Here is a 13788-nt window from a genome sequence, read left to right as displayed (position 1 = left end):
CTCATCTATAGGATGGATAGAGCCTTCAAATCACCAGGGAGCAACTTTAGAGTACAGCAACTTGCTAATCGGACACTGAGTCCTCCTTCCCTGTCCTCCCGCTTTCCCACTCCCATGTCCCCTGGCCTTGATCAGTACATATTCCTGGGAATCTGCCCTAATTCAGAATGAACCCAAGGGAAACTTAAAGAAGGAGGCAAATTGCTGCTGAAAGCACTGTGATGTGTCCCAAAGCCAACTTTCAATGATCTTTGCATTGTTTATCTCCAAAAACACAGAAAATTGCAAGTGAAGGCAAAGTCTTCAGCTCCCTTCTCTTACCCTTCCCACCCCACATCCTTAATTGAGAGCCATCTGTTCCTTGAATAACTGTATACACTCAATGAGGCTATTTTAAAGCCTGAATTCTCACCTCTCTTGAGACCCTGCCTTGGGTCAGCCTCATTGGAAAAATTGCCTCCCACCAAATTCTCCTCTGTAAAAGGTTCTGCTAGCAGCTGATTCCCATATGGACAGAACCAGCCTGTTGGAAGGTGATGGCTCTCAGAGGCTGACATTTGAAGAAGGGCTCCCTCCCACCCACCCTCAAGGCCATGCCTCCTTTTGTTCAAAGGCGGCAGGTGTCTGTACATGCAGAGCAAACTGAACTTTGCAGAAATCCACCAGCTTCTTGCTTTTTCTCTCTGTTGGTTGGAAGTTGAAAATATAGTCAGTTTCCATGGTGATGGCAGCTCAGGCTAAGCAGAGAAATGAAATCCCTGGGTCAATCCGGAGCTTAAACTTCTCAACCAACACCCTCCCCTCACCACTGCAATAAAAACAAAAAACAAAAAACAGCTAACAAGTAACAATACCAGGCATCAGATTTGATTTTGATCTTCTCATTTTTGTCCCTTACTGTGTTCTCCTGTGAGTAATAGAAATAACAGAAGGGAGAGGGGCTTGGGCGACGTGATTTGGATCAGGAAGCATTTATTTAGCATCTACTATGTGCCTAGCTTCCTGGAACAGCTGTCTTTCTTTCAGGGATCCAGGGTTGTTTAGGACAAAGTGTTTCAATGTGCGGCAGGCTGCTTAGGCCTGAGAAATCCCAAAAGTAATGAAAGATGATCCTAACACAGAGGTTAGAAAGTTAGGGACAGGGCACCGTGATGAGCTTTTCCACTCATCACAGGCCCTGAGAAATCAGGAATCTCGTGTATTTAAAATGAATTTTGAGTCTGCCAATATGAAACAATTATGGTATTTTTAAAACCCTGATAGCTTTAGTTTTATTATTATCATCTTAATTGTCAAAAGTCATATATGGACAATAGAAATATGTTGCAAACCACAGAGAATACCCGGATCCCACCACAGAACGATGATCACTTTTAGTGAATTGTCCTCCAGTCTAGAGGCTGGGCCTAAGAGGTGGGATCTGAGCTATGCTCTCCTGGCATAACCAAAGACAAAGTGATACTTAAATTCCCAAATCAATGTTTTTACCCCTACGGATCCAGCAAGGTTAGTCCGGACAGAGTCCGTTCCATGTGACATCAACAACCCTCTACGGAAGCCACCTCGGTATTCAGACCTGCACATCAGTCAGACGCTCCCCAAAACCAACAAAATCAACAAGGTAAGGCTGGGCTTCTGCTGGGTCTGGGCATGTGGGGCTGGCACTGCTGGGTGAGGGGTAGGAGGGAGGAAGGGTTGATCTGGAAGTATGGCGCTCCCTCCCAACCCATCTCAGCTTCCCTAATTCTGTGATGTTTGTGTTGAGTAAAGCTTGAGGGACATCCAGCAATCAGTGGAGAGGTTTGTGTGCCAGAAATCTAATTTAGAGAGAGGCCATGTCGGAATGAGAATGGATGAGGGTGTCCAGGAAGGCACAATGGATGGGAGGAGAGACTTAAAAGGAGTTTCGTTAGTGGTCCAGACCTCACTTGCTTTGCTCTGTGACAGGTTTTGCCATCTGTATTAGTCTGTGTCATGCTGCTGATAAAGACATACCTGAGACTGGGTAATTGATGAAGAAAAAGAGGTTTAATGGTCTCACAGTTCTGTGTGACTAGGGAGGCCTCACAATCATGGCAGAAGGTGAAAGGCACATCTTATATGATGGCAGACAAGAGACGGCTTATGCAGGGAAACTCCCCTCTATAAAGCCATCAGATCTTGTAAGGCTTATTCCCTATCACGAGAATTGCACAGGAAAGACCAGCCCCCGTGATTCAATTACCTCCCACTGGGTCCCTCGCATGACATGTGGGAATTGTGGGAGCTACAATTCAAGATGAGATTTGGGTGGCGACCCTGCCACACTATAACACCATCTTCCAGGACCAACTTTGCAGATGGTTCTGGGCTTTCTGACACATCTGTCGGATCAGACCTCCAAGGAATAGGGGTCTATTTCTGAGCTTCTGGTAGAGGCTGGATGGGTGGGTTTTCTTTGGGGCCCTGAGCTCTGAGCAACAGGCAATTTGGTTGGCTTCTACCCTCAGACAGAGGTCAGCACTGGGCCCCTCTGTGCATCTTTCTTTCAGTTGTGGCCCAGAAATTTCTGGCATGATTTCCATATCCTTTATTTGATCTGCTGATGGGACTGTACCAAATCTATCCCAGGGGTATGCCCAGCTTCACAGTAGGAAGCAAAGGTTACACCCACCAGCAGGTGATTTCCCAAGCATCTCAAAGCTTTCATGCATTATGTCGAAGGTACATGTCTTAGTCCATTTGCATTGCTATAAAGGAATATCTGAGGCTGGGTAATTTATAAAGAAAAATGTTTATTTGGCTCACAGTTCTGCAGTCTGTACAAGAAGCCTGACACCAGCATCTGCTTCTGGGGAAGCCACAGGCTGCTTCTACTCATGTTGGACAGTGAAGGGAAGCAGGCATCACAAGGCGAAAGGAAGGAAGGAAACGCGTGTGTGAGAGAGAGAAGGAGGGAGAGGGAGAGGGAGAGAGAGAGAGGGTGAGAGAAGAGGGGAGGTGAGAGGAGAAGAGGGGAGGGAGGGGAGGGAAGGCAAGGGGAGAGAGGTGCCAGGCTCTTTTAAACAGCCAGCTCTAGTAGGAATTAATAGGGTGAGAACTCACTCATTACTGCAAAAAAAAAAAAAAAAAAAAAAGAGACCAAACTCTTCATGAGGGATCCACCCCTGTGACCCAAGCACCTCCCACTAGGCCCTACCTCCAACATTGGGTTCAAATTTCAACATGAGATTTGGAGGAGACAAATATCCAAACTATATCAGTGGAAAAAGCGCATTAGCCCAAGGATCAGGAGGGCACTGACCTGTGTTCAGGTCCTAGAGGAACATCGTGATAGCTGAGTCACTATTCATTGGCAACGCACAGAGAGAGGATTGCCCCCTTCACAATCCATTTCCCACACATCAGCCAGAGTGATACTTAATGAATGCAATTTGAATGATGCCATGCCCTGCTTAAAAACCATCCAATAGCTTTCGATTGCATCTAGAAAACAAATCAGACTCTACTGCAGCCTGAAAGGCCATGCATCATTTGGTTCCTCCTCTATCTCTGACCTCTCCTTCCATGTCTCCCCACAAAGCTCATGTGTCCCCTTTCTCTTGAGCTATCTCCCCCGCCATTTTTATCTCGAAGCCGTTTACCATCTGGCTCCTTGTGGCATCATTTCAGCAGTTGAGTGAAGCTGGCTTCTGGAATCAGGCAAACCTGGCAGCCAGCCAGGGCTTCCTCTGCTTATTAGCTGTGGGACTGAACAAGTAACTTAATCTCTCTGAGCCTCAGTTTTCCTGTATGTAAAATGGGGGTGTTCCAGTTATCTACTGCAGCACAACAAACCACCCAAACTTAGTGGCATATGACAATCATCCTTTTATTATACTCACAGAATCTGTAGGTCAGGAATTAGGACAGAGAGCAGAGGGAGTGGTTTGTCTCTGCTCCATGATGGGAATCAACTGGGAAGACTCACACAGATAAGGGCTGGAGTCATCTAAAACAGGGATTGACAAACTATGGCCCACAGGCCAAATCCAGCCCACCACCTACTTTCGTAAATAAAATTTTATTGAAACACAGTCATACCCATATTTCTGTGGCTGCTTTTGTGCTATAATGTCAGAGTTGGGTAGTCATGACAGAAACTGCATGGCCTGCAAAGCCTAAATTATTTACTGTCAGAATCTTTACAGAAAAGGTTTTCTGACCCCTGATTCAGAGGCTCTTTCACTCCATGTCTGGTGCCTGGGCTGGGTTGAGTCGAAGCGTGGGTTCAGCAGAGTTGTCAACTAGAGCACCTGTATATGGACTTGCTGTAATGCTTGGGTGTCCTCACAATATGGCTGCCTCAGGGTAGTTGGGCTTCTTACATGGCAGCTCATGGCTCAAAGAGCAAATGAATTAGCAAACAGGTAGAACTTTGACAGTGTCACTTCTGCTGCTCTTTACTGATGGAAGCAGTCACAAGCCTGCTCAGATTCAAAGGGAAGAAACACAGACCTCAACTCTTAGTGGGAAGAGTCCACAGATTTGTAGTCATATTTTAAACTGCCCATGGCAGGCAATAAGAACATCAACCTCAGACAGTTGTTATGAGGATGGAATTCAATAATCAACATTTAAATGCACTCAGTGTACTTACCGGCCCACAGTTAATATCCAGGAGATTCTAGCTATTATTATCAGCTTAAATTTAGGGGCCTTTGATCAAAACGTCAGGCTGGGTCCACTTTTCCTTTGTTATTCGCAAAAGATACAGGTCTTTAGGAGAGGGGATCCCCACTGCTGGGAGGGCTGAGTAAGTTCAAATAGCGAGGCTTCTGGGAACTATAGTAACTGTGCATCCCTTAGAACCCATTCTTTCCTTTGTGACATTTTGAGGGGTGAGGAGCTCAGAACCACCTTGAGACCTTTCTCTCTAGCTTTACAGGCACCATGAGCCTCTTGGTGTCAGATGAGACTGAAACATAGGTCAGATAGATCAGTGACTGTGACATTGTTCTGCTTGTCTGCCAGCAGGAGAATTTGATAAGGGAAATAAATTAACCTCTATTAAGAAAGCAGCTTTGACATGAAGGTGGACAGGATCTATCATAGGGCTGGGTTATTTTTTCCCCTCTTTCCCTTCTTGCTGGCTTCACACAGATTCTTCTTGTCAGGCAATGACGTGGTTAGTGCAATAAGTTTCTGAGCCAGTTTGGTCTGAAGATTTTTTTTCACTGCTCTTTGTCTTGTCTCCTGTCTAGTTCAGTCAATCCAGTTCACAAAGGCCCTGCTTTTTCACCTAGCACAGTGGTTAGAGTATAGATTTTGGAGTCAGGAAGTCTGGGCTTGCAACTCAGCTCTTTAACTTGCTGTGTGATTGTGGGCCAGTTATCTCAAGATCTGTCTGCCTTAGTTTTCCTTTATGTAAAATAGACATAATAGGAGGTATTATTGGGGTTGCAGACAGGATTCGATGTATGATATGTATAAAGGATTTTAGTCCAATGCTGAGTACTCAGGGCATGGAAATAGCTTGATGATGACGAAGACAGAGAAAGAGGAGAAGGAAGAGGCAGGAGGAACAGGAAGGGGGAAGGAGGGGGAAAGGAAGCAGGAAGAAGAAGAGAAGGAGAAAGAAGGAGGAAGAAGAAGAAGACAGAGTGGGGTGGATGAGGAGAATGGAGGAGGGGGAAGGAGGAGAAGCAGCAGCAGTAGCATCTGCCAATTCCTTATGGGACCAATCTACAACCCTTGTACTTCCACATCAAGGCATCAAAACTACCATCTGCAGTAGTGGCAGAGGCTGAATCTCTGCCTGCTGTATTCAAGCTGTTTGAAGTGCCTGCATGCTGGCTTACTTTTGTTGGTTGGTTGCAAGGTACAGAGACCTGCCTAGGCTGGCTCTGCAAAATGAGTTGTCTTTTGTAAAGAGTGGACATGGGGCAATTCAGAGAAAGGGAAATCATCATTTAGGATCTGGACCTTATGAAACTAGACATGGAGGACAGTCTTGAGCTCAATCCAGCTCCTTGGACCCAAAGCAAGCCCATGGGCCATTATTTTGGTCTTCCATCGTATCCCTGACTCAGCTACTCTTTGTGGGTCTCCTCTGATGTGTTGTTACTGTTGGCTGGTTTCTTCATCTTCTACTTTTGTCTTTCTTTCCTTTATCATTGCTTCTGCCTCCATATAGTTCCTACTCCTTATGACCTTTGGCTTCTTTGTTTTCTGGCCTGTTGTGGCTCCCCTGTTCTCTTTGAACCTCATCTTATCTCAGCCTTTGCTCCTAATGCTCTTCTTCCTAATGGCGTATCTCATCATTCTATCCCATATTATAGGTCACTGGTCAGCTGCCATTATGCTCTGGCCTATGGTCCTGTGTTGGGAGTGGGCTATGGAGGTCACAAGACAGGTGTGTCTGTTTAGGACAGTCCATTGAACCAAGGCTGTTGGGTTGGAGGGTGAGGACAGTTTCCTTAGAAAGTTTCCATGGGAGAACAGTGACCATCACCACCATGTCCAAATCAGTGCTTAGCTGAGTGAAGTGGAAACCTGGGTGATGAACGTGCTCCTATTTGAGTTCCAGAGTCAGATGTGAATTTCTTATTACTTGGCACAACCTTGTGTTTCTGCTTCTGGGCCAGGACTTGGGACCTGGGCCACTAATGCTCTGTGTGACTCCAGGAGGAGTCCATTCCTCCTACCTTAGAGTCTCAGCATCACCTCCTACAGAATGAAGTGGTTGGACTGGACGGTCTCTGATGGATGTTTCCAGCTCTCATCTGTGTTCAGAAAGAGGAATTATGCCATTAGCCTTTCCCTGCATGATCTGGTAGAGTTTAATAAGTTTCCTTCTGATGGAACACAACCACCAGCTGCTGGTCCTATTCGGACACAGATCTGAGTTTGACCTGCAGAAGATATTTTCCCTCCTGTTGTAACAATTCTGCCAGGAGAGGTAAGTACTATATGTATTAATGAGTCTGTCCTCAAAGAGGTAGAGATACATCCTTCCACCATAAAGACAATTTTCTCTCCCTCTCTCCCTCTTTCCCTCTATCCTTTCTTCCTTTCAATTGCTTAATTCATTCATTCATTCATGTAACATTGATTAGTTACCTCCTCTGTTTTTGTTTCTTGCTTAGTTTTACAGATTCCAAGATGAATAAGTAACAGTCTAGTGGGAGGAAATAGATCCTCCTCTATCCGTCTCTCCTTTTCATCCATACAACCCTTCCTCTTTTCATTTCTTCCTTTCTTTTTTCCTTCATCCAGCACACATTTATTGAGTAGTGGCCACCATGTGACTGTGTGACTGGCACATTGCTAAGTGCTGATGCATATAACATATTCCCTGTTCTCAAGGAGTGCCTAGTCTAGAGGATGAGACAGATAAGCTGACAAATGTCCATGCAGAAGCACAAACCTATATGTTTTTTTTTTTTTTAAGTTAGACAATGACCATCTTTTTGCAGAGCATCTATGGAAACTTCTTGAAATTTGCCAGCAAGTTCAAAGAGCAAGGCTTGGGAGGGTGGGTAGATGCCTTTCTTTTCCTCGTGTAATATAATTGGCCCCCAACTTTCTTGAAAAACCTCACCTGCCCCCTGGGCTGAGTGGGAGCTTCTCTCTATATCATAGTCATAAATGATAAATGTTTGCTCCACATGTCACTGACATATTATTCCTTACACCAATATGTCCATTGTTATGGAAATGCAATTACCGTTAGATAAGATAGAGTGAGAAGGCTTCCTGATGCCTTTCTACTAATGTTGGATCAGAGTTACTTTCAAGGTGGTCTTGCCTGGCAGGTGGTTAGAATGAACTAGAGCACAGTCTTGCCTAGAATAGTAAGACTATGTCCAAGTGGTCAGATATTCCCTGCCTTCTACTGGGACTCACATTTATTTCTCCCACGCAGGATTAGAGATCAAACTGGAGAGATCTGTTATTCCAAGGAAAATTCTATAGCTTGGGAATGTTAATTGTCCATGGGACCAATATTCATTTCTCTGTCCACACAATCATAGTTGAGTCTCCCTTTCTTGGAGACTCTCTGGAGTGAGTCTAGTTTCTCCCTCCAGAGATAACACCTAACTTGCAGGTTTGCTGCCAGGATTAAATGAACTAACAATATTAGTTACTCTGCTTCCAGGAAGATGGAGTAATTTTACTTTTCCGTATTCCTCCCACTAAGTACAGTGGACCCTTGAACAATATGGGGGTGAGGGATGCCAACCCCACCCCCACAGTTGAAAATCCACATATAACTGTTGATGCCCCAAAAACGTAACTACTAATAGCCCACTGTTGATCAGAAGCCTTACCAATAACACAGAGTTTATTAACATGTATTTTGTATGTTCTATGTCTTATATGTTATATTCTTACAATAAAGTAAGCTAAAGAAAAGAAAATGTTACTAAGAAAATTATAAGGAAGAAAATATATGTTTACTATTCATTAAGTGGAAACAGATCACCATAAAGGTCTTCATCCTTGTCGTCTTCATGTTGAGTAGGCTGAGGAAAAGGAGGAAGAGGAGGGGTTGGTCTTGCTGCCTCAGAGGTGGCAGAGGTGGAAGAAAATTCACATATAAGTGGACCAGTGCAATGCAAACCTGTGTTGTTCAAGGGTCAACTGTACAGCTATAAACAAAGGACATTGTATATAAAATAAACATAAGACCATTCTGAAAGAGGGCAAGAAGGAGGCAGACCAGCTAGGGACCCAAGCAATGACACAGTGGCAAGTTCCCTGAGACCTCTTTTTTTTTTTTTTTTTAAGATGTAGTCTCACTCTGTCACCCAGGCTGGAGTGCAGTGGCGCGATCTTGGTGTACTGCAACCTCTGCCTCCCAGGTTCGAGCGATTGTCCTGCCTCAGCCTCCCAAGTAGCTGGGACTACAGGCACCTGCCACCACACCTGGCTAACTTTTTTTGTATTTTTAGTAGAGACAGGGTTTCACTATGTTGGCCAGGCTGGTCTTGAACTCCTGACCTTGTGATCCACCTGCCTTGGCCTCCCAAAGTGCTGGGATTACAGGCATGAGCCACCGTGCCTGGCCGTCTGAGACTTCTTTTAGCTCCATGTATCCCAGACTTAGAACTGAAGAAGCTGGCACCCTGGATGTGTCAATGGGTTAAAAACAATAAAAGCCCCAACAAAAGCCTGCCCCATCTAGTCGAAGGCCCAGGAAAGGGACAGCTTAGCAAGAAAACTTTTACCCAATAACCAACCAAATGCCACAGCCAAACACCACAGAAAAATCTGTTGCCCTACCCACCCATAACAGCAAAGATCAAGTAGGGAATCTAGACTCCCATCCTTGTCAAGCTGAACCCTGGCATCCCAATCCTCCTGCCAGGCTGGTGTTAGAGAAGGCTGAATAGGGACTGTCATCCCTGCTGGTGGGAGTGAACACCCCCCTCACCCAGCAATCATGCAGCACTCCTTCCCACACCTGCTGAGGGAGGATTCGAGGAGACCTAGTGAAGAGTCAGAGCTTTTGCCACCACCATCATTAACAAGTCTGCTCCCTGCTTTTTAACATTCTTACCCCTCCCAGCAAGAGTGGTATCAGCGAAGGTCTATGGGGGAGCTGGATTTCTACCTCTGCCCAGCAATAATGAGAAACTCCTCCCCTCTTCAGGGGCTAACAGAAGCTGAATGGAGAACTTAGACTTCTACCCATCCCTGGCAATAGCAAGGCAGTACCTCCCCTTTCTCTGCTAGAGCAATGTCACAGGAATCCAGCAAAAACAAGAAGTTTAAATAAGATTCAGAGTCTCACAACATAATACTCACGTGTTCACGCTTCAATTGAAAATTACTTGTCGTAGCAAGAAGCAGAAAGATCTCAAGCTGAATAGAAAAAGAAAGACAATCAATAGAAGCCAATGCTGAGATGACTGGGATTTTAGAATTATCTGATGACACTTTTAAAGCATTCATTATAAAAATACTTCAATAAGCAATTATGAACATTCTTGAGACTAATGAAAACATAAGAAGTCCCTGAAAAGAAACAGGAAGTGTCAGCAAAGAATTGGAAGATAAAAAGAAGAAGCATTTAGAAAATTTAGAACATACAATTAGAAAATATAATAACCAGATAAAAAATTCAGTAGATGGACTGAATAACAAGATGGATGGGGCAGGGGAAAGAATTTGTGAACTTTAAGATAGAGTGATAGACATTACACAGTCTGGATAACAGAGAGAAAATGGCCTGAGCAGAGTAGCAAGGACCCTTGGGGATTATAATTTAAAAATCTAACATTGGTGTCATTGGTGTCCTGGAAAGAGAGAAGAGGAGAAAGAGGACAGAGCTGAAAATGTTCTTAAAGACATGATGGTTGAAAACTTCCCAAACTGGGCAAAAGACATAAACTTACAGATTAAAGAATCTCAGAAAACACCAAAGAAGGTCAACTCAAAGAAATCCATGCTAAGATATGTCATGTCAAACTTCTGAAAACTGAAGACAGACAAAAGCATCTTGAAAGCAACAACAGAGGAACAATACTTTACCTATGGGAGAAACCATTCAAATGACAACAAATTTCTCATCAGAACCCATGGAGGCCAGAAGAAAGTGGCACAGCATTTTTTCACGTGCTGAAAGAAAAGTTTTCAATTCAGAATTCCATGCATAGTGAAAATGTTCTTCAAAAATGAAAGAGAAATCAAGACATTGTCAGATGAAGGAAAACTATTTGTGATAAGTATATCTACCCTGAAAGAATAACTGAAAAGTATTTTCTAAACAGAAAAGAAGTAATAAAGAACCTTGGAAAATCAGGAAACAATAAAAAGTGTACAAATACTAGTAGATACGATAGTACATATACCTTCTCTTCTTAAATTTTCTAAATTATGCTTGAGAGTTGAAGCAAAAATTATAACACTTTCTGATGTGGTTCTATATATATGTACAGGAAATATTTAAGACAATTATTAAAGGGGGAGGGTAAGGACATAAAGAAACATTTCACTCAAACTAGTAAAATGTCAACACCAGTAGACTGCAATAAGTTATGCGTATATAATATAATACCTACAGCAGCCATTTAAAAAGCTATAGGAAGAGATACACTCAAAAATACTCTAGCTATGTCAAGATGAAATTCTAAAAAATGTTTAACTCACAGGAAGGCAGGAAAAATAAAACAGAAATTAAAAATGAAATTGATGAGCCTGTAGCATGACCAACAAAGAGAAAACTCTGATTACAATTATCAGGAATGAGAGGGGACATCCCTACAGACTCTGCAGTCATCAAATGGACAAAAAGAGAATATACAAACAATGCTACACATATACATTTTTAGCTTAAATGAAATAAGCCCATTTCTTGAAAATCGCAAACTTCCACAACTCACCCAATATGAAATGTATAATTTGCATAGCCCTGTAAACATTAAGGAAACTGAATTTGTAATTTTAAAACTATCTTACTCCAAAAAAAGAAATCTCCAGATGGTGTCACCGGAGAATACTACCAAATGTCTAAAGAAGAATTAACACCAACTGTACACAATCTCTTCCAAAAAATAGAAGAGTATACTTTCCAATTCATGATATATGCCAATATTACCCTGATTCGAAAGCCAAAGTACAGAAAAGGAAAACTACAGACTAATATTCTTCATTAATATAGATGTGAAAATTCTTAACAAAATATTTAGAAAATAGAGGTCAGCAATATATACAAGTGGAGTTTATTCCAGGGATAACAGACTGGTTCAGTATCTGAAAAATCAATTGACATAATTCGCCATATTAACAAGCTAAGAATAAAAAATAACATGGTTATATCAATTGATACAAAAAATTGTTTGACAAAATTCAACAACCATTCATGGTAAAAGAAACCAGAAAAGTAAAAATGAGGAAATTCCTCAACTTGATAAAAGCACCTAAAATAATACTACAGCTAACATACTTAGTGATGAAAAACTGAATGTTTTCCTCTACAACTGGGAACAAGCTAGGACATCCACTCTCACCATTCTTATTCAACACAGTGCTAGAAGTTCTGACCAATGCATTAAGGCAAGAAAAGGAAACAAGACGTGCAGATAGGAAAGGGGGAAATAAAAATGCCCTTATTTGCAAATGACATCATCATCTATGTAGAGAATCCCAAAGAAAATACAAAAGTCCCAAAGAATATATTTTTTAAAAAGTTCTTAGAACTAATTAGTGAATTCAGCAAGGTCACAGAATACACGATCAATACAAATTAGTTATATTTCTTTTTTTTTTTTTTTTTTTTTTTTGAGTGGAGTCTCGCTCTGTCACCCAGGTTGGAGTGCAGTGGTATGATCTCAGCTCACTGCAACCTCTGCCTCCCAGGTTCAAGCGATTCTTCTGTCTCAGCCTCCAAACTAGCTGGGACTACAGGTGTGTGCCACCGCACCTGGCTAATGTTTGTATTTTTCATAGAGATGGGGTTTGACTATATTGGCCAGGCTGGTCTTGAACTCCTGACCTTGTGATCTGCCCATCTCAGCCTCCCAAAGTGCTGGGATTACAGGCGCGAGCCACCGTGCCCAGCCCAAATCAGTTATATTTACTATACACTAGCAATTAACATATGGAAACTAAATTAGAAACATGCCATCTACAATTGCTGAACAAAATGGAAACACTTTGGTGTATATCTGATAAAACATGTATAGGGCTTGTACACTGAAAACTACAAAATGCTGGTGAAAGGAAACACAGATCAAAAGAAACGGAGACAGATACCACTGTGGGTCTGACTGTATTCCCCACAAGGATATGCTAAAGTCGTAACCTCCAGGACCTGTGAATGTGATCTTTGGAAATAGGAACTTTGCAGATATAATCAAGTTTAGATGAGGGTGTACTGAAAGGATGGTTCCTTAATCCAATATGACTTTCGGCCTTATAAGAAGAGGAGAAGAGAAACAGAGACACACAGGGAGAGCACCATGTGACAACAAAGGCAGAGATTAGAGTGATGCAGCTGCAATCCAAGTAATGACAAGGATTGCTGGCCACCACCAGAAGGTAGGAAGAGGCAAACAAGGATTCTACCTAAAGTCTCAGAGGGATCCTGAGACACGGCCTTGCCAATACTTTGACTTGGGACTTTTGGCCTCCAAAACTGTGAGAGAATAAATTTCTGTTGTTTTAACCCACTCAGTTTATAGTACTTTGTTACAACAGCTCTAGGAAACTGATACCCATACCATGTTCATGGATTGGAAGATTCAACATAGTTAAGACGTCAGTTCTCCTCAAAATTCATATATAGGTTTAGCACAATTTATATCAAGATCCGAGAAAGATTATTTTTTATGAGTAAAGACATGATTATTCTAAAAGTTATGTGAAAAGGCAAAGGAACTAGAATATCTGCAATAGCTTTATTCTTTTGAAAAATAATGAAGTGAGAGGAATCAGTCTACCTGATCTCAAGACTTCTTATATAGATACAGTCATCAAGACCAAAGTGGATATACAGATGGCAAGTAAGCACATGAAAAGAAGTTCAATATTATTAGCCATTAGGAAATGCAAATCAAAGCACAATGAGATATCACTACACTCCAATTAGAAAGGCTAAAATAACAAATAGTGACAACACCAAACACTGGCTAAGATGCAGAGAAAAATCAGTCATTCCTACATTGCTGGTATAAAATGGTGCAGCCACTCTGGAGAACAGTTTTTGCATTCCCTTTTAAAACTAAACATGTTATTACTATATTATCCAGAAACTACACTTCTGAGCATTTATTCCAGAGAAATAAAAACATATGTTCACATAAATCCTGTAAATAAATGTTT

The 13788-nt window shown here is 42.2% G+C and overlaps 1 protein-coding gene across 5 annotated transcripts in view; it reads left to right on the top strand.

Moving 5' to 3' along the window:
- Positions 1-13788, top strand: part of KSR2 (kinase suppressor of ras 2) — a 497446-nt gene that overhangs the window by 406905 nt on the left and 76753 nt on the right. For 4 of the 5 annotated variants that reach the window (XM_021923002.2, XM_021923004.2, XM_009181799.3 and 1 more), the window contains exon 9: positions 1497-1621. In XM_021923002.2, coding sequence (XP_021778694.1) covers positions 1497-1621 — 125 coding nt within the window. The remainder of the gene's footprint in view (positions 1-1496; positions 1622-13788) is intronic. The other variant, XM_021923003.2, reaches the window with a different exon arrangement.

Source organism: Papio anubis, chromosome 9 (assembly GCF_008728515.1).
Source record: "Papio anubis isolate 15944 chromosome 9, Panubis1.0, whole genome shotgun sequence".
NCBI classification, from domain to species: domain Eukaryota; kingdom Metazoa; phylum Chordata; class Mammalia; order Primates; family Cercopithecidae; genus Papio; species Papio anubis.
The sequence above is the reverse complement of the archived record's forward strand: the minus strand, read 5'-3'. Positions and strand labels throughout refer to the sequence as shown.